This window comes from Choloepus didactylus, chromosome 19 (assembly GCF_015220235.1).
Source record: "Choloepus didactylus isolate mChoDid1 chromosome 19, mChoDid1.pri, whole genome shotgun sequence".
NCBI lineage: Eukaryota > Metazoa > Chordata > Mammalia > Pilosa > Megalonychidae > Choloepus > Choloepus didactylus.
The window spans coordinates 197,472-219,616 of NC_051325.1; the positions used below are offsets into that span (position 1 = coordinate 197,472).

At 37.8% G+C, this 22,145-nt stretch overlaps 1 protein-coding gene across 3 annotated transcripts in view; it reads right to left on the reverse strand.

The window, feature by feature from the left end:
* Positions 1-22,145, reverse strand: part of LOC119516126 (zinc finger protein 596-like) — a 117,729-nt gene that overhangs the window by 59,959 nt on the left and 35,625 nt on the right. For 2 of the 3 annotated variants that reach the window (XR_005213198.1, XR_005213197.1), the window contains exons 2-5: positions 9,734-9,860; positions 8,872-8,967; positions 8,270-8,352; positions 6,911-7,868 (exon numbers count right to left, since the gene is read on the reverse strand). Coding sequence is in view for 1 of the 3 variants with exons in the window: in XM_037812337.1 (XP_037668265.1) it covers positions 7,029-7,868; positions 8,270-8,352; positions 8,872-8,967; positions 9,734-9,860 (1,146 nt within the window). In the remaining 2 variants the exon portion in view is untranslated. Of the gene's footprint in view, positions 1-5,057; positions 7,869-8,269; positions 8,353-8,871; positions 8,968-9,733; positions 9,861-22,145 lie in introns of those variants that run through there. The other variant, XM_037812337.1, reaches the window with a different exon arrangement.

The following is a 22,145-nucleotide window of genomic DNA, read 5'->3' on the forward strand; positions in this document are numbered from 1 at the left end:
GTCATCGCAGAGTCAGAGGTCTTGAGCTAAATGGAACAGCCTGGGGAAATTAACCAATGCCTTACCAATACACATTTTTCCCAACACCAAACATCTGAAAAAACAGAACAGAGACAGAGACAAACACTTGCGATTTTTTTGCCTGAGTTGCTTGGAGCATGATAGTGTTCCAAACATGGGGGAACATATCAACAAGTAAAATCCCCATGAAAACATTCATGAGGCAAAAACTGTCCTTCGGTTTAAGGTAACAGACACGGTTAAATGACTCCACTCCTGGTCAGGATGTGGATGAGTCAGGACTCAAATAGCACTGCAGGCATTCAGAGACATAGGCCTTTCCAGTGGAAGACACCCCTGCCCCTTTTGTTGTCCCTGTGAATGATGGTGGTCAAAGTGGTGGAAAATATACACCACCACATCCTATCTTTGGGTGGAACAGCAGTATGGAGTCAAACCTGGATGGATGGACGCCAGGCAACAGGAAGATGCATTTTCAAAGAAAGAACAGGAAAAGACAAAGGGATTCAGGGCACTGTGGAGTTACTAAAACAGGACAGACAATACAGAAACTGATATGATCTCTCCAGTAGAACACTGCTAATGCCAATGTTTTCAGGAAGAAAGAGGTCCCTCTGAGTTAAAGGTTAAGGTTCTCATAGGAGCCATAAAGAGCAGGAGAAAGATGGCTGGCAGAACTGGAAATGTTGAGAATAGTGCACAACTTCCCTTGAGACCTTGGACTGTGTACTGAGTGGGATACATGGGTTGCTAACTTTTCCCTGTGCCCCAACCAGAACAGTGAGAAACACAATTCTGAGTATAAGTCACAGAGGGCGTACGATTCTCCTTGCCTGTATTACAATACTACTCCCTTTAAAAAGAAAAATTAAGGGCGCAGCCAGAAAAGTTAGGAGGGCAGCCATGGTCTCACAGTTCCACCAGTGAGTCATCCCTATGCCATTTTTACGGTGGAAGGTTTACAAGTGGGAGATCCAAACTTTCATGATGCTCTAACATACAGATGGCCAAGCGACAGTAATCCTGAGCAGTAGTGGCAAGGGTAAACATGTAGCTCCAGGGGTTCTACAGTGTACTCAGTTATACATGGAAGGCAAATGTGTATGGCTGGGGCCATTTGGGTTGTTTACGCTTCCAATGGTTGTGGTTCCAACTTCAGAGTGCATTACTGGTCTTGACATATAGGCTGCTTGCAGCATAGAACACCCCCATTTCTTGAGGGAGTACATGTCCTCACAACAAAGAATTCAAACCATATCCATGTATTATGTTCTCTCACTTGTGCCATCTGAGTTACCCAAGCCTTACTGGGTTATTCAACAAAATCAGTATTGCTGCACAGGCAAAGAAAAGGAAATCACCCTATTGTTACAGGATGTACTGCACAGGTATGTTAAGAATCATCTTGTCACCATTTAATAGCCTAGTCTTGCCTTTTAAAAAGAAATCAGTAAGATGGCGGCTAGGTGAGACAGGGCAAAAAAACACCTCCGTGAAAAATACTAGATAAAAGCCAGAAAGTGACCCAGAACACCAGTTCCAACGATGCACCAGCCGGAAAAGGTCTGCTAAATCCACAGGGAAAGTGTATTTGGTGAAACCAGGAGTCTGCATTCTGAAATGACTGAGTGAGCCAGATGAAAGTCCAGCAGCTGTGCTGCGGTGTGGGGGAAACCATGGGTTGTCATTTGGAAATGAACTAGTTCTTTAAAAAAAACAAAACAAAACAAAAAAACAGGGAGCGGCTGCATTTATGACGGTGAGAACCATGCAGTGAAGCACAGCAGGAGCGGGCTGTGTCAACCTCTCAGTGTCTGGTGTAGAGGATACCCCACTGCTGACTGCTTCAGGGCCAGGGGGGCAGAGAGGAACCAAAAGGAGAAAGAAACCATGCCCCCTTGCAGCCATCTCCCCGGTGGGCTGGGAACGCTCCTGCCCAGGGCCAGAGCTGTAGCCCAGAGCTGCACCAAGAAACCCAGTGTGGCAGTGAGTGTTTCCCACAGCACCGCACACACGCCACAATTTCAGCCATTGACGGTGGCCTTTAGTGCACCCACGGTTGGTTGTCCCGGAGCTGGGAGGACGGGGCTGTGCAAGGGTGGGGAAATTGACACACCCCATTCAGCCATTTTTACAGCAGGCTGGGAATGCCCCTGCACAGCCCAGCAGCCCAGGGCTTCCCTGGAGGCCCGGTGCACACTTGTGACGTGGCGCAGCCTTACCTCAGCAGAGGTCCTGGAAGAGTACGGCTGGGAGGGGGGACCCATTCGGAAATCCCAGGGACCCTACGCCAATACCAAGGACTTGTGGGTCAGCAGCAGAGACAATCTGTGCGCAAACTGAAATGAAGGTTTAGACTCTAGCAACAGCCTTGAATCTCCGGGAACACCTCTGAGGTTTATTACAGCTGCCCTCCCTCCCTAACTGCTCAGACACACGCCCCACATTCACGGCAAGACAGCACCAACAACACACTGAAACTTAGTGCACCAATTGAACCCCACAAGAACCAGATCCCCACACACCACAAAGACAGAGCTGGGGAGAACTGACTTGAGGGGAACAGGTAACTCTTGGACTCCATCTGCTGGCTAGTTAGAGAAAGTGTACGCCATCAAGCTGCAGATCTGACAAATTAGAGATCGGTATTTTTTATCTACAGAAAGAACCCTATCAAGTAAAGCAAATGCCAAGAGGCCAAAAACAACAGAAAATCTTAAAACATATGACAAAACCAGACGATACAGAGAACCCAAACCCAAACACCAAAATCAAAAGATCAGAAGAGACACAGTACTCGGCGCAATTAATCAAACAATTAAACTCAAACGACGAGAGCATGGCATAGGGTATAAAGGATATGAAGAGCATGGCACAGGATATAAAGGACATAAAGAAGACCCTAGAAGAGCATAAAGAAGAACTTGCAAGGGTAAATAAAAAAAAGAAGATCTTATGGAAATAAAATGTTAGCCAAATTAAAGACTCTGGATACTCATAATACAAGATTAGAGGAAGTTGAACAACAACTCAGCATCCTCGAGGTCCACAGAATGGAAAATGAAAGAACAAAAGAAAGACTGGGGAAAAAAATTGAAAAAATAAAAATGGACTCAGGGATATGACAGATAAAATAAAACATCCAAATTTAAGACTCATTGGTGTTCCAGAAGGGGAAGAGAAGGATAAAGTTCTAGAAAGAGTATTCAAAGAAATTGGTGGGGAAAACTTCCCAAACCTTCTACACAATATAAATACACAAAGCATAAATGCCCAGCAAATTCCAAATAGAATAAATCCAAACAAACCCACTCCAAGACATATTCTGATCAGACTGTGAAATACTGAAGAGAAGGAGCAAGTTCTGAAAGCAGCAACAGAAAGGCAATTCACCACATACAAAGGAAACAACATAAGACTAAGTAGTGACTACTCTGTGGCCACCATGGAGGGGAGAAGGAAGTGGCATGACATATTTAAAATTCTGAGAGAGAAAAATTTCCAACCAAAAATACTTCATCCAGCAAAACTCTCCTTCAAATTTGAGGGAGAGCTTAAATTTTTCACAAATGCTGAGAGATTTTGCTAATAAAAGACCTGTCCCTCTTCGGATACTAAATGGAGCCCTACCGACAGAGAAACAAAGAAAGGAGAGAGAGAGGGAAATTTAACAGATATATATAGAATGTTACATCCCAAATCACCAGGACACACATTCTTCTGTAGTGATCACAGATCTTTCTCCAGAATAGACCATATGCTGGGACATAAAACAAGCCTCAATAAATTAAAAAAAAAAAAAATTGAATATATTCAAAGCACATTCTCTGACCACAATGGAATGCAAACAGAAGTCAATAACCATCAGAGACTTAGAAAATTCACAAACAACTGGAAGGTAAAAATGAGGGGGAGATGAAAACATTCCCAGATAATCAAAAGCTGAGGGACTTCATCACCAGTTGATCAGTTCTGTAAGAAATGCTAAAGGGAATTGAGCAGGCTGAAAGGAAGGAACACTAAAAAAATGACTGGAACCACATGAAGAAATAAAGATTTCCAGTAAAGGTCACATGGTAAATATAAATACCAATACTAATGTATTTTTGATTTGTAACTCCACTGTTTACTTCCTACAGGATCTAAAATAAATTGTAATGATAAATCAGTGGTTTTGGACTCAATGTAAAATATGTAATTTTTGACAAGAACTACATAAAGGTGGTGGAATGGAGGAGTATAGGAACATAGTTTATGTGTCCTATAGAAGTTAAGTTGGTATCAAAGAAAAACAAGATTGTTATAGATTTAAGAGGTTAAATGTAAGACCCACGGTAAACAAAGAAAGTACCGGAGAATACGACCACAGAGATGAAAAGTAGAGTTGGGTTACGAGAAGTGGGGGAAGGGGCAATGGGGAGTTAACGAATGAGTGTAGGGTTTCTGTTTGGGGTGAAGGGAAATTTCTAGTAATGGATAGTGGAAGGTGACAGCATTGCAACATTCTAAATGTGATTAGTCCCTCTAATGGAATGCTAGGGAGGGGCTGGAATGGGAAGATTTAGGCTGTATATATGTTTCCACAATTGAAAAAAAAAAAAGTCTAAATAGATAATGACAATTAAATGCCAAGAATGACCCTGGATGGGATCTGATGGAGAAGAGGAGGCTCAAAGGGACACAGTTGGGACATAAGAAAAAAAAAAAAAAAAAACAAGGAAATATAGAATGTAAGCTTTGTATCAATCTTGAATTTCTTGAACTTCTTAGCTGCGCTTAATGGGATTGCATAAAAGAATGTTCTTGTTCATGGGAAATGTATATGTGAATTATATGGTTGTTCAAGGGTGTGTGCAGCTTGCTCTCATATGTTCAGAAGACAGCAACAGATGATGGATGATAGGGAGGGAGGAAGGGAAAGAAAGAAAGAAATGGTAGTGGACAGTATGTTAAAGTTGGTGGATCAGGGTATTAGGGGAGGGGGGTCGGGGTATGCTGGAGTTCTGTGTATGGGGTTTGTATTGTTTTTGCAACTGTTCCTGTAAGTTTGAATTTATTTCAAAATAAAATTAAAAAAAAAAAAGACATCAGTAGCAGGTTAACAGATCAAGAATAAAATGCTGAGGTGCTGCCCTTAGTCCCTGCTTTACTTGACATCACTGCTGTCACTAAGCTGATGACAGCCCACTCAGGAGACTGGTATGCTGTTTTTCACCTGGCTAATGCCTTTTTCTCAATCACTTTTTGGAACAAAGATCAAGATCAATTTGCATTCATGTGGAGTGGCATATAGTATGCCTGATCTGCTTCCTGAGACACGTTGCTACTACTCTGCACTATGTCACTAGTGAGTAGGGTAGACTTGCAACAAGCAGTTATCCCAAGTACTTGTCACCTAATATACTGATGGCATCCTCATTGCAGGCTCCACTTAGGAACTGGTTAACCATGTCCTACATATGGTCTTAGACATTATAACATCTACAGGTTGGACAGTCATCCCAGACAAGGCCTAGGTGCTTGCCCAACAAGCAAATTTTAGGGGTCACTGTGCTGGTGTTTCTGTTTCCTAGACTGCTTAAATTTCTTGCACAATGGAGATTTATTTGCTTATGTTTAGATTTTAGGAAAATGTCAAAAATCAAGGCATCACAGATGATTTCTTCATGAAGACCAGCTGCCAGAGATTCTTGGCTCTGCTGCCACATGGCAAGGAACATGGTGGCACCTGCTGGTCTCTCACACTTTCATGTTTTGTTGATGTCAACGTTTTGCTTCTGTTGCTTTCGTTGTCTGAATTGTATTGCCTTGTAAAGGACTCCAGTAGGAAGATTAAATACAATTCAGATTAATATCTGAAACTGTTGAACTGCAACCCAATAGTCTTGATTCTTGAAGATGACTGTAAAACTATATAACTTATATGGTGTGACTATGTGATTGTGAAAACCTTGTGGTTCCCACTCCCTTATCCAGTGTATGGACATGAGTGGAAAAATGGGGACAAAAGTAAATGAAAAGTAAATGAATAATCGGGGTGAATGGAGGGTATAGGATGAATAATCGGGGTGAATGGAAGGTATAGGATGTTTTAGGCACTCTTTTAAACTTTTATTTTTATATTTATTCTTATTCTTATTTTTCATTTTTTCGGAGTAATGAAAATGTTCAAAATTGATTATGGTGATGAATGCAAAACTATATGATGATATTGTGAACAACTGATTGTACACACTGGATGACTGGATGCTATGTAAACATACCTCAATAAAATTGCATTAAAAAAAAAAACCTTCAGATTGAGGTGGGTCACACCCAAACTGAAGTGGCCTCAACAAAAGATCTTACTTAAATAGGTTTACACCCACAGGAATGGATTAGGTTTAAGAACATGTTTTTCTGGGGTGCAAACACTTCAAACCACCAGAGCTGATAATCAGAAGCATACCAAAGTTAAAGCAGAAGTCACTGGCATGGCAGCCCCCACTACCAAGAGAGAGTCCCAATAGCTGAAAGGCATGCAACATGCAGTGGCACAGTGTGCCACTTGGGCTAACAGAGCTTCCTATGAAATTAGCTCATGCTACCTGAGAGCATTACTATGAGCATAACTGTGAGGGCACAACTGTCTCATGTTATCTGAGGGCATAACTATAAGCAAAAACTTTCCCACATAAGAGAAATGTATAGGTTTTCTCTTCAATGTGACTTCCCTCACATCTTTTAAGGGACAACCAGTGACTGGAGGCTTCCCCACATGGATGGCATTCACAGGATTTGTCTCCAGTGTGATTTCTCATGTTTTTTAAGGGCAGAGCAGTGAATCTAGGCTTTCCCACATTGGTGGCATTCATGGGGTTTCTCTCCAGGGTGAGATATCTCATGTTACCTGAGTAAGGAGCAGTGAATGAAAGCTATAGATGGCATTCATATGGTTCCTCTCCAGCGTGGGCTGCACGTTGTCAAAGATGAGCAGACTGACTGGAGGCTTTCCCACCTAGTTGGCATTAAAGGACTTTGTTTCCACTGTGAGATCTCTCATGTTGTTTAAGGGAAGAGCTATGACTGAAGGTTTTCCCACATCGATGGCATTTATAGGGTTTTTCTCCACTGTGAGTTCTCTCATGTTGGCGAAGATGAGTAGATCGAGAGAAGGCTTTCCCACACAGATGGCAATCATAGGGTTTCTCTCCTGTGTGAGTTCTCTCATGTTGTCGAAGATGAGCAGATTGATTAAAGGCTTTCCCACATAGATGACATTCATAGGGCTTCTCTCCTGTATGAGTTCTCTCATGTTTTCGAAGATAAGAAGATTCACTGAAGGCTTTTCCACATAGATGACATTCATGGGGTTTTTTTCCAGTATGAGATCTCTCATGTTTTTTAAGGTAAGAACAATGACTGAAAGCTTTTCCACATAGATGACATTCATGGGGTTTTTCTCCTGTGTGAGTTTTCTCATGTTGTCGAAGATTGTAAGATTCACTGAAGGCTTTTCCACATAGATGACATTCATGGGGTTTCTCTCCTGTGTGAGTTCTCTCATGTTTTTGAAGATTAAAAGAGTTACTGAAGGCTTTGCCACAGAGAACGCATTCATACGGTTTATCTCCAATGTGAGTTCCATTGTACTGTCTGTTTTCAGAGCTTTTAATAAAGGGTTTATCACTTTGATGACATTTCTGTGATTTACTTCTAGTGCAATTAAAGGATGACTGATCAAGTGGTTTGTGGATATATGGTTTCTTTCTCATTTTAATTAATGTTTGTTGACTTACTGTGGACTTGTTCGTGGAATCTTCTTGCAAATAATTGCATTTAATGGAATTCTTTTGACTGCCAGTTACCTGCCATGAGTTAAATGAAAGACGGTAAAACATTTGCCCATATTCATTAATTTCTACATTTCCCTACATATTAATTCTAGACTAATCCTTCAGTCATAGTTTCCAATTAAAATTTCCTGCCTATTAGTTTTCTATACACATTATTCTCCTTCATGGACAGAGATTTTCCCTACTATAGCATCCAAAGTGCAGAGCTATCTGAACAATTTGGAACTTCATGATATTTCAAAGCTTATGTATGTGAACCATGTTTACACAAGCCTCTTTTTATAAGAACTCAGGTTAGAGATTTGCATTCAGTTTTCCTCAAATTCAAACTGATTCTTGCTGGAGTAGTATTTAATTTATTCCACCTACAGTTATCTACTTGGAAAACTAAGATTCCCACCAAAGAAGCTTACCAATGACATGATATTAGAAGTGTCTTTTCTGCAGGTAGACTGCATGATTATCTTTTCTGGTTTTTTAAAGGCACTTTTCTTAACTGTAATTAATGGGAAAAAATACAACAAATTGTTAGAGAACCATTAGGGAGAGAGAAATGTTAAATATACCCTGATAGTATGTTTCAAATATTGACACTTGTCTGGAAAAGAATACCAAATTAAGGAATACTTTAGGCAGAAGAAAACATCGGACATTAAAATTCAACAGATTTTGGGGACTGAAATATGAAAAAAATAAAAGGAAGTTGATACCAACTTACCACAGAGAAAGAGAGGAAAAATCTTCCAAGAGTAGGACCAGGACAAGGCTCATTACATTAAAGCCAAAAAAGCTGAATTCCAATAGTGCATGAATATCTCTTCCCCAAAGTCAAGGCACTTGAATAGAGCTTGGTAAGTATATGGAATTATTACCATATATAAAGAAAACTCCCATAATATCCTTGCCTACATTTCACAAATTATAACTCATTTAAGAAAACCTGAATTTGATATTTCCAAGGACCTACTAACTGATGAGGCCCTCCTGTACCAACACACAGGTTCCTGGAACTCACCTTGTCTCTGGTTTACGAGAAATCCTATTCCTTCTCTCCACACTTCATCTCCTTGTGCCAACTGGAAAAGCACATCTGATTTGAAGACCTGACATCCTGTGTTTAGAAAAAAATACCTACATTTTGAGTTAAGTATAAATAACAATGCATTATCAAGTCCATGGCAGGCTACCAAAGTACTGAAGGTCAGCAAAAGTACTATGAACACAGAACACTGACATTCACCAGCAACAGGGTAACTCTTGTCCTTGTTTCCATTACAATGGCGACCTCTGCTTATTGCTGCCCATGCACAATTTCAAAGAGAGATGGCAGAATCCTCCATATTCTGAATGGGGAGAAATTCTATTTCCACAGTGGTTATTTTCAAAAATAATACAATAAATATAAACTTCACCAAAACAATCTAAATTCTGCATGGAAAAGGATGTACATGGTGTTTTTATCATTGTGTTCTGAAGCCTCAGTATAGTCCTCAGAGCAGGATAAATATTTCAAAATGTTTAGTCACTTATTAATTAACCCATTCAAAAATTATTCACTGATATCCTAGCAGAGTTGTAAGTATTGGAGATTGAGATTCAAGAAAGATATTAACTTGTGGTCAGGAAGATTAACTTCTTTGGGGATGAAGTAGATGTAAGTAAAAAGTAAACTCATTTCATTTAGACAGTTGTATGTGTTATAAAATAACTTAAATGTATTAATACAAAATATAAAGAACATAAAAAGGGTAAACAACAATATGAAGAAGCTGACCAAGATACTTGAAACAATAAACAGATTATATATGATAGATACACAGGTAGACAGCAGATAGATTAGATAGGTATCAAAGACAGATTTATTTTGAGAGACTTACCCACTGAGACCAGATGACTGATATTCTCTAGCATCACTTCTCTGAACAGCTTTCTCTGGAATGGGTCTAACAGGGCCCACTCTTCCCGGGTGAAGTATACAGCTACATCCTTGAAGGTCACAAACTCCTAAAATATCAGAGAAATCTGGGTTCACACAGGGTCTTCCTTACCAATGTCCTGAGTTTAATACTCAAAATGACAGCACTGAGGATGCAGAGACCGTGTATATAAAGCTTGAAATGTGTTTGGAGTTCCAGTAAAATCACTCAATGTGAACTACCACCTGCCTTTCAGATACACTCACAGACACATGACTCTCTAAATACATAGACAACAGTGGTCAACAACATGGTACTGGCATAAAAATAGACAAACTGATCAATGGAATTGAATTGAGAGTCCAGAAATACACCCTCTGATCTACAGTCAATAGATTTTGTGTCAAGGCCCCCAAATCCACTAAACCGGGACAGAATAGTCTCTTCAATAAATGGTGTTGGGAGAATTGGATATCCATATCCAAAGGAATGAAAGAGGAAACCTACCTCACTCCCTACATAAAATTTAACTCAAAGTGGATCAAAGAGCTACCTCTAAGAACCAGTACCATAAAACTCCTGGACAAAAATACAGGGAAATATCTTCATGACCTAGTGATAGGAAGTAGCTTCTTAGACCTTGCACTCAAGCCCCAGAAATGAAAGAAAAGATGAATGGGAACTCCTCAAGATGGGATACTTCTGTAATTCAAAGGACTTTGTCAGAGGGTGAAAAGGTAGCTGAACCAATGGGAAAAAAATATTTTGTAACCACATTATCTGATAAGGATTTGACATCCAGAAAGAAATATGTAAAGAAATTCTATAACTCAACAATAAAAAGACAAACAACCCAATTATAAAATGGGCAAAAGACTTGAATAGACGTTTCTCCAGAGGAAATTCAAGTGGATAAAATGCACTTGAAAAAACGCTCATCTTCACCAGCTATTACAGAAATGCAAGTCAAAACCATGAGATATCATCTCACACTCATTAGAATAGCCACTATTAAAGAGGAAACTAAAGTGGTGGAGAAGATGTGGAGAAATAGGATCACTTATTCACTGTTGGTCAGAATGTAAAATGGTACAGCTACTGTGGAAAACAGTTTCAAAGTTTCTCAGAAAAATACTGAGTTGCCCTATGATCTGGCAATTCCACTACTCACTATAGTCCCAGAAACTCTGAAAGCAGGAACACAGACACTTACAAACCAATGTTTATGGCAGCATTATTCACAATCGTCAGAAGATGGAAACAATCCAAGTATCCACGAACTGATGATACTAAAATAAACTGTGGTATTTACATATGATAGAATATTATTCAGTAATAAGAATGAATGAAGTCTTTAACCATGTGACAACATGGGTGAACCTTAAGGATATAATGTTAAATGAAGTAAGTCAGAGACAAAGGGACAAATACTGTATGATTTCACTGATATGAACAGAGACAGAATGAGACTAGAGAATGGGGGAGGGTTGCCTAAGATGAAGAAGTTCAACTTAAATGTTTGGAAATGGAAAGAGGTGACAGCAAGTTTTTAGTTTTTATTGGGATTATAAGTAACATTGCTGAATTGTAGGGGAGTTTGGTTGAAAGGAATTGTTTAAGTCATGGCTGTCACCAGAAGGAAAGCCAGAGATTAAAATACAGAATTGTATAACCCAGTGAATGTTGTGGTGGATGATATTTATGATTAACACTATCAATATAAATGAGTTCTTTCATGATTGAATACAAATGTGTGACTCTTGTACAAAGAGTAAGAGTGGTATACAGGAAAAAAGTACCAATTGCAAAATGTGGTCTGTAGTTACACTAATATCTTAATACGCTTTCATCAACAGTAACAAATGTACCACACAAATACTAGGGGTGGGTGGGTAAAGGGTGTGGGGGTGTTTGGGGTTTTCTTTTTTGATGTCTATTTATTTTTCTTTTTAAAGTTCTAAAGATGTTCTAAAATGTTCTAAAATCGAGTGTGATGATTGCACAACTAGGTGATGATACCATGAGACAATGTATACTTCAGATGATTATACGGTACATGAATATATCTGAATAAAAATTTCAGTTTAAAAAAATAAAGGGAAGCTGGAGAAATATGAAAATTTGTGATGGACATAAGTGTGATAAGAATAAAACAGGTTACTGGGATGGAAAATGGGGAAGGGAATTGGTGGGAGAGAGGACATATAGTACTCACTAGGACATATTAAAGATGTTTACTAACTCTTCTAAGATAAAGTGGGAAGTTCATTTCTTAAGTCTGTTTTCCAGGGGTAAAAATTAAGTACCATAATCGCATGCAGCTTTGTTTCCACACACAGTATTGTCCATTTCTGAACATTTACAATCATTCTTATCAAACATTCTGTACTCCTTAATCAACTGCCCAATCTCTTCCCTCCTTCCATCTCCTGATAACCCATGCTGTCCAATTTAAATGTCAGTTAGTCCATTAGAGCTAGTTCATATTAGTGAGACCACATAATACAATGTCCTAAAGGTTCATCTACATCCCTCTATGCATCATGATCACACTCTTTCCTGCAGCTGTACAATATTCCACTGGATTTATACACCACAGTTCGCCCCATCCACTCATCAGTCATGGAGCTCCTGGGCTGCCTCCATCCACTAACAATCATGAACAATGCTACCATAAACATCAGGGTGCAAATGTCTATTCATGTGCCTGCCTTCAGTTCCTCTGAGTACATACCTAGCAACAGGATTGCCGGATCACATGACAATTCTATACTTCACTTCCTGAGCAACTGCCACACTATCCACAGAGCAGCTGCACAATTCCACTTCCCCACCATAGTTAACTGGTATACTCCTTTCTCCACATCCTCTCAGCACCCATAGCCCTTTGTAGAATTTTTTTGTGCAGGTAATTTCAGATGAATAGAGATTATTAATTATTAATCTCAGGAGGAGGATATCCCATCTCTGGGAACACTTCTCAGAACAGTTTTGGGAAACATCATTGGAAAGCATTTGAGAACTGAGTTTATCCCAAAAGCAAAGAGTAGGTTTTGATGATGGTTCATAGGCACTAAATGTGATATGACTGTTTTAAAAAACATTTTTACTGTGAAATATAACATATATACAGAAAAGTGATAACTTTGATAGTATAGTTTAACAGGTGGTTATACAGCAAATTTCAAAGTATGGTATGGGTTACAGCAACAATTTCAGTTATTTCCTTCTAGCAGTTCTAATACAAGAGGAACTAAAATATTTATATAATGATTCTGTAGTCATAAACTACTAAATCCTACTTTCAGAATGACCTCTCGAGTCTCTTAGCCACTGTAACATTGTTTCATTTCTTTTCCCCCTTTTGGTCAAGAAAGCATTCTCAATACCACGATGCCAGGGTCAGGCTTATTCCTGGGACTCATGTCCCACATTGCCAGGAAGACTTGCACCCCTAGGAGTAATGTGCAACATAGGGGAGAGGGTAATGAGTTTATCTGAAGAGTTGGCTGAGACATAGGCCATTTCTAAGCAATAAAAGATGTTCTCTGGGAGTGACGCAGGCACAATTATAAGTAGGCTTATCTTCTCCTTTGCAGGAATAAGTTTTATAGGGCAGACCCCAAGATCAAGGGTTTGACTTATTAAATTGGTAGTTCCTAATGCTTGCAAGGATATAAGACATTCCTGAGGTGGGAAGTCTAATATTTCCACATTTCCCCCAGTCCCTCAAGAGGACTTTGCAAATACTTTTTTTTAAAATTTTCTGCCCAAAATAGTTTGGAATGCATCAGAGCATTACATTAACCTGTACAAAACAAGATCTTATCCCCTATTCTAGGTTCCATGTGATTAGACTGTTTAAATAAACTGATCACACAAGTTGAATTAGTGTGCTATAGAAAATATAAATTTTGTACCTAATAAACGTCTCTTCCTTTGGCCTGACAGAGAAGTTTAAGTTTTACAATACAGTGGTCATGAATGCGTAACTATGTGCTTATACCAGGACCACTAATTGTACACTTAGGATGGATTGTATGGTGTATGTGGTCTTTGGGAATCCTGTATTTTATGCATGATTGTTCCCTAAAACCACTACTTTCCTAATAAGAATGTAATATATTTTAAAAAAATTTAATATGGGCAAAAAAATAAAGGAATTAAGACATTCCCACACAAATAAAAATGAAGGAGTTTGTCACCACCATACCAGTCCTAAAAGAAATGCTGAAGTAAGTTCTTCGGGTTGAAAAGAATGGAGGGTAGAAAATAGACTGTATTTGAATGAATAAAGATCTCCAATAAAAGAAACATCACAGGTAATATAATGCCATTAATATTGTACTACATGATCTAAAATACAAATGCATGAAAATTAATGATAAATCAATGGTTTGGAATTATATAAATAGGTAATTTGTGACAAGAACTTCATAACGGTGGGAGGATGGAGGGGTACAGGAATATAGTAGGTGTATGATACTAAAATTAAATTGACATAAAACAAATTGAGATCATTATAGACATAGGATGTTAAATTTAAGTCCCACTGTAACCAGAAAGAAAAGAGTGGAAAAATATGTGCAGAAAGAAATGAGAAGCATTTCTAAATGTTCACTACATAAATAGGCAAAGGACTTGAATAGACATTTTTCCAAGGAGGATGTATAGACGCCAATGAGCAAATGTAAAGGTGTTCAATATCATTCACTGGCCAATGGGAGATGCAAATCAAAGCCACAGTGAGATACCAACTCACTCCCACTAGAAAGATAATTAATAAAAAATGGAAAGTAGTAAGTGCTGGCAAGGATACAGAGAAATGGGAATCAATGTATTACTGGTGAGAATGAGATGATACAGCTGCTGTGTGAGGACAGTCTGGCAGTTCCTAAAGAAACTGGATATGGAAATACTAATTGACCAAATATTCCCAACTCTAGGTATATACCAAAAAAAATTGAAAGGACCCACGTAGATATTTGTACTTAAAAGTTAATACCAGCATTGTTTACAGTGACCAAGGAGTGGAGGAACCCAAAGGTCCACAGCATATGAAGGCATACACAAAATGTGTTGTACACATTCATTCAACAATCCTAAATGCGATTATAAACTTTATACCTTGGTGTAGTACATTTGTTACAACTGATGAAAACACATTTTTATAATTTTCCTAACTATGACTCATGATTTAACTTAGGGTCCAATGTTTATGTTGTGTAGTTCTATGGATTTATTTTTATTCTATTTTGATAAATACAACCTACAAGCAACCTTTTAAACCACATTCAAATACATAATTATGTGCTGTAAATTACATTCACAGTGATGTGGCACCATCAACACCACCTTTTTCCAAATAATTTCCATCATCCCAAATAAAAATCTACACTTTAAGCATTAACTGCCTATTCCCTCCACTCATCATATCCCTTTGTAACCTATATTATAGATTCTCACTCTATGAGTTTGTCATTCTATTTATTTCAACCATTGCCTAATACATCAGTGAGCTCATACAATATGTGTTCCTTTGTGTCTGGCTTATTTCACTGAACATGATGTCCTCAAGGTTCAGCCATGTTTTCACATGTATAAGAACTTCATTCCTTTTTAGGACTAAATAATATTCCATTGTGTATATATACCACATTTTGTTTATCCATTTATTGTTTGATAGGCCACTGGGGTGCACCCATCTTTTGGCAACTGTGAATAATGCTGTGATGAATATCGGTGTTCAAATATCTGTTCTACTACCTTCTTTCATATCTTTTAAATATATATGTAGCAGTGGGATTGCCACATCATGTGGCAATCCTGTACTTAGCTTTTTGAAGAAGTGCCAAACTGTCTTCCATAATGCTTGTACCATTTTACATTCCCAACAGCAATGAATAAGTATTCGTATTTCTCCACACCCTCTCCAATACTTATCATTTTCCATTTTCTAATAGTAGCCTTTCTGGTGGATATGAAATAATATCTAATTGTTTTTATTTGCATTTATCTAATGGCTAATGATACTGAGCATTTTTCATTCAGTCTGTCCCTCTTCTATCCCTTTCAGTCCAGGCTGGGAGTGGTTCCATTCATACAGATCCCAACAAGAACTCATCAGTTTTGCATGTGGTACACAGGGGTCCAATCTATCAGACTATAGGACTTTCCATAGATCATTCCCGGGTAACAGCACCTCCAATGCTGATCTGCGCTGAAATGACTGACTGGATCCATGTTCAGTTAAACCCTCACATGGAGCACTGTTCTCTGGGGACTCACTTTCCACAAACTGAATTTTCTGCACCATCAATTTCTGGTTTCTTTGTGCCCAGGAATTCAAGTTCTCAGCTTTTCCCTTTCCTCTCACATTTTACTATAAGGTGTTAGAAGCCAGGCTGCACCTTTCACATTTAGCTTGGAAATCTCCTCACCTAAATATCCAAGCTCATCATTTTTAAGTTCTGCCTTCTATCTGACATCTGACCTCGGATTTTGTCAAGTTCTTTGACATTTTAAATTAAGGACCTCCTTTCCTCCAATGCATTCATCATTTTCTTCTGAGGTTGCATCTGAACTTTTACATCCATATTTCTAGTCTCTTCAAATCTATCTAGGCTTCTTCTATCAAGCACCTCATAGTTCTTCCAGCCTTTACCCATTACCCAATTCCAAAGCCATTTCCACATTTTTGATGCTTGCAATAGCAGGATCCCACTCACTTGGTACCAAAATCGGTTTTAGTTTCCTATGCTGCTCCAGAAAATACCAGGAAATGGGTTGGCTTGAACAATGGGAATTTATTCACTCAACTTATTTTAAGGTGTTAACATATTGAGTTACAGTATGGAAAAATATCCAAATCAAGGCCTCATCAAGGTGATGTTTTTCTTCCCAAAAACAGGCTGCTGGTGATCTTTGGCTCATCTGCCACATGGCAACATCTGCTGGTCTCTTGTTTTCTCTTCCAGGTTCCCCTGTTTTCAGATTTTGCTTCCATGTTTCTCCTCCTGCTTTACTTCCATTTATAAAGGCTTCCACTAATAGGACTAAGACCCATCCTGAATGAGGTATGTCACACTTTAACTGAAGTAAGCCTTATCACAAGATCCTTAAATTTATTCAGGTCTTCCTTGATTTCTTTTAACAATGTTTTGCAGTTTTCTGAGTATAGGTCTTTTACGTATTTGGTAAAATTTATTCCTAAGCATTTGGTTCCTTTGGTTGCTATTTTAAATGGAATTTTTTTTTCATATCCTCCTCAGATTGCTCCTCAGATTGCTCACTACTAGTGTATAGAAACACTGATCTTTATATGTTGACCTTGTTTCCTGCCACTTTGCTGTACTCATTTATTAGCTCTAGTAGCTTTACTGTAGATTCCTGGGGATTTTCTACTTATAGGATCATGTTATCTGCAAACAGTTTAAGTTTTACTTCTTCTTTATCAATTGGGGTGCCTTTTAGTTTTTTTTCCTAATAGCTCTACCAGCACAATGTTCAATAACAAGGGAGACAAAGGGCACTCTTGTATGGTTCCAGATGTTAGAGGAAAAACTTTCATTCTTTTGCCACTGAGTATGATGTTAGCCGTGGGCTTTTCACATATTCTGTTGAGGAAGTTTCCTTCTATTCCTATCTTTTGAAGACTTTTCATCAAGAGGTGATGCTGAATTTTGTCAAATGCTGTATCTGCGTCAATTGAGATGATCATGTGGTTTATACACTGTATGGGCAGATGAGTAATAAAATTAAGAAGAAAATATAAATAATAGGGGGGATAAGGGGTATGGGATATTACGGGTGTTTTTATTTTTTTTTAATTTTTATCTTTTGGGGAGAGAAATGAAAGTGTTCTTAAACTGATTGTGGAGATGAATACACAACTGTGTGATGACACTGAGATTCTATAAAAGATTCACTAAGTTTTGTCTCTCTGAAACTTGAATCCACCAGAGTGTTCCTATGTCAGACAGATCCTAATACCCAGAGGCAACAGCCTCTTTAAGAACAACAAACAGATGCAGCTCTCTTCCCTATGCTGTTGACACTCCCTTTCAATACGAACAAGTTAGGGTGCTCACTGCCCAGACACCCCTGAAGATAGAGAAAGAGATTAACTGAGAGGAAGGAGTAGTAACAAGCAAGATAAGACTTAACAAAGGTCTATGAATACTAAAACTTTGTACAAATGTATAAATATTTAGATGCTGGGGTGTCAAAATAGCTGGAAGGAGGTAAATGACATGGTGACACTGTAACCTATAACATCCTTTCAAATTTGCTCTATAGCCACTAATTGAATTGTGCTTTCAAAGTCTTCACCTTTCTGTATATACCCTATATTGCAAAAGGAAAGAACTGAAACTGTGGAACTGTAACCCATAACAAATTTTGAAATTACTTATATAACTGTTTATTGAGCTGTACATTGAAAAGTTAAGACCTTTCTGAACGTATTATTATTATTTTACAATAATGGAAATAGTTGAAGTTGTGGAACTGTGACCCATGACATTCTTTAATTTGTTGAATTGTACTTTGAAAGTGATCACTGTTATGTATACATGTTAAAGTTTATAATAAAAAATGCATTAAAAATTTTCTTTCAGCAATATTTTGTACTTTTCATGTACAAGTCCTTTACATCCTTCGTTAAATTCCTCAATATTTTACTCTTTTAGTTGCTATTGTAAACGGACTTCTTTTCTTCATTTCCTTTTTGGTATGTTCATTGATGAAAAAAAAAACCTAATTTTTGCCCATTGAACTTGTACCCACTGATTATGTTGAGTAACTCCCTCCTAGAGTGTTCTGCATTTTCTATACTTAGGATCATGTCATCTGTGTATAGGAAGAGTTCTACTTCTTTTCCAACATGTATGCATTTTATTTCATTTTCTTTCTTAATTGTTCTGGCTAGAACACCCAGTAAAATGTTGACAGTGGGTGATGAAAGAGGGCATCCTTTCCTTGCTCTTGATCTTGAGGAGGAAATCTTGGGAATCTTTCACTGTTCAGGATTTTCATAAATGCCTTTCATTGTGTTGAGGAAGTACCATGCTTTTTCTAGTTTTTTCGTATTTTAATCTAGGAAGGATACTGATTTTGTCAAATGCCTTTGATCTGCCAAATGACATGGCTATGTCGTTTATTCTCTTCACTCATTAATAAGATTTATTGATTGATTCTCTTACATTGAGCCACCATTACATCCCGAGATTAACACTCAAGTTCATGATGGTGTGAACTTTTAATGTGCAGTTGGATTCTGTCTGCTAGTATTTTGTTGGGATTTGGCTTTTTCATTCACTAGGGATACTGGACTGTATTTTGCTTTTCCTGAGAATCTTCTATGGATTCTGGTTTTAGAATGATGCTGGCCACACAGAATGAGTTAGGAAATGTTACCTACTCCTCACATTTGGGAGGTTTTGAAAATGATACATGTTACTTCTTATATTTGGTAAAATTCACCTGTGAAGCCATATGATCCAGGATTTCTCTGATAACAGGTATTTTTTTTCTTTAATAGACAAATTATGAGTTTTCAGAACATGCATGAATTAAATATAGGATTCCCATATACTACCCTATTCTTAAACCTTGCACTGGTGTAGAATTTTTGTTACAATTGATGGTGGCACACTTTTATAACTGTACTTTTAATTATAGTCCATGGTTTAACTTTGGGTTCAAAATGTGTGTAGTGTAGCTCAATGGATTTGTAAAAAAAAAAAAAAAAACAAAACTGTTACCATATGTTTTGGTTTGCTAATACCGCCACTATGCAAAATACCAGAAACAGACTGGCTTTTATAAAGGAGATTTATTAAGTTACAAATTTATAGTTTTAAGCCCATAAAAGTGTCCAAACCAAGGCATTAACAGATGATACCTTCACTGAAGGTTGACAGATGGTATCTGGAACACCTCTGTTAGCTGGGATGGCACGTGGCTGGTGTCTACTGATCTTGGGTGGTGTTTCAGCTCCTCTATCAGTTCCTGTGCATTTTTAGTTCTTTCTTCCAGGACGTTTCTAAATGCCTGGGGGTCCTGCATATCCCGGGGCAAACTCGGGGCTTCATCTCTTAGCTTAACATCTCGAAACATCCTTCTGCCTGCATCTCCAAGTGTTTCTAAGCATCAGCCAGAGTCAGCAAGCCTCTGGGCCTGTCAGCGCCTTTTAAAGGACTCTGATAAACTAATCAAGACCCAGGCTGAATGCGCAGGGCCACAACTCCCTGCAAACAATTCAGTTATTGCCTACAGTTGGGTGAGTCACTTCTCCATGGAAACAACCTAATCCAACTATCCAACAAGATGGGATTAAAACATGGCTTTTGGAGGGACATAATATAATGTCCAAACCGGCACACCATATATACAATCTAACATTTCCCTTTTAATCATGTTCATATATACATATACATATGCATATATGTGTACATATATATGGTGTTAATTGCCTTCACAATGTGCAATCATCACCACCATTCATTACCAAAACATTTCCATCATTCTAAATAGGAACCATGTACAGTTCAAATCTCAACTTCCCATTCATTCCCTAGCCCTAGCCCTTCCCTTGGAAATTTATGTTCATGAAGAGTTGCTGGATTTTGTCAAATGCCTTTCTGCGTCAACTGAGATTATCAGGGTTTCTTTATCCTCCATTACATTAAGGTGAGTATTAGGCAGTCTGCCAATCTCTGCCTTTCTCGTATGTTCACTGATGAAAAAAAAAAAAAAACCCTAAATTTGCCCATGGAACTTGTACACACTGATTATGTGAGTTTAATCCATTCACAACGTCACTACTAATAAGCAGGACTGTCTTCTTCCATTTTGCTATTTAGCCTTTATAAGTCATAATTTTATGCCCCTTAATTCTGTTGATGCCTACATTTATATTTAGTTGACTTTTCCATCATACCATATCAAGTGTCTTTTCTATCTCAATCTATTTTTAATATATTTTCCTCATGGTTTCCATAGGGTTAAAATTTAACATTGTAAGTATATAACAATCTTATTTCCTTTGATACCAACCTGACTTCAATAATGTACTCATTTACTTTTCTTTAACCCTCTGTCCCTTCACCTTTTCTTGTACTTATCACCAATTATATCTTTGTACTCTGCATGTCCACATTCATAGATTTAACATTACATTTTATGCATTTGAATTTTAGCACCTGTCAGGAGAAGAGGACTTACATACCAAACCACACGCAATATTATTGTCATTTATAATTACCTAGTTACCTTTAATAGAATTCTTTCTTTCTTTATGAGTTGGGCAGGTCTAGTGGTAATGAACTCCCTCAGCTTCTGTTCATCTTGTAATGTATTAATCTTTCTCTCATTTTTTTTGAATCTGCAGATATTATTGAAATAAATTCACATACCAAATATTCTAGCCAAAGTATACATCACTGTTTCATAGTATCCTCACTTAGCTGTGCAGTCATCACACCACTCAATTTCAGACAATTTTCAATGCTCCAAAGAAAAAAATAACAGACACACACACAAGAGAAAACCAAAAACACTCCCATATTCCTTATCGCACCTAGTTATTTACCCCTAGTATTGGCATGGTACACATTATACTGTAGATGAAAAAAATATTAAGGTATTACTGTTAAATATAATCCATAACATACAACAGGTAATTTTTCCCGTATACCACTCTATTATTAACTCTTTGTACAAGTGTCATACATGTGTAGTAGTTCATGCGAACTTATTTATATTTGTATGGTTAATCGATAACAAACATGACTTTAAATAACACCCATCCATCAAATTCACCTACAGTAGGCACTATTACTTATAATCCCACTAACAAAACTACAATCACACCTATTTTTACTAAGATTCTCATTTTCCTCATTCACTGTATTCCTGATAACCTTTAGTTCTTCCTCTGTACTTCCCTTCATCTCCTTGAACATTTTTATGATCACTTCTTACAAGTCTTTGGTATGTTTACATTCTGATCTTCTTGACTGCATATTTCTGGATTTGCATCTTCTTCCTCAAACTCAGAAGTTTCTGTACCTCATAGGAATTTGTCAAAAAGGTGAAGAGGCAGCTGACTTAATGGGAAAAAATTTTTGCAAACCATCTATCTGACAAAAGACAGATATCATGCATATATAAAGAAATCATACAACTCAATGAAAATAGTACAGACAGTCCAATTATAAAATGGGCAAAAGATATGAAAAGAGTTCTCTGAAGAGGAAATACAAATGGTCAAGAAACACATGAAAAAATGTTCAGCTTCACTAGCTATTAGATGCAAATTAAGACCACAATGAGATATCATCTCACACCAATTAGAATGGCTGCCATTAAA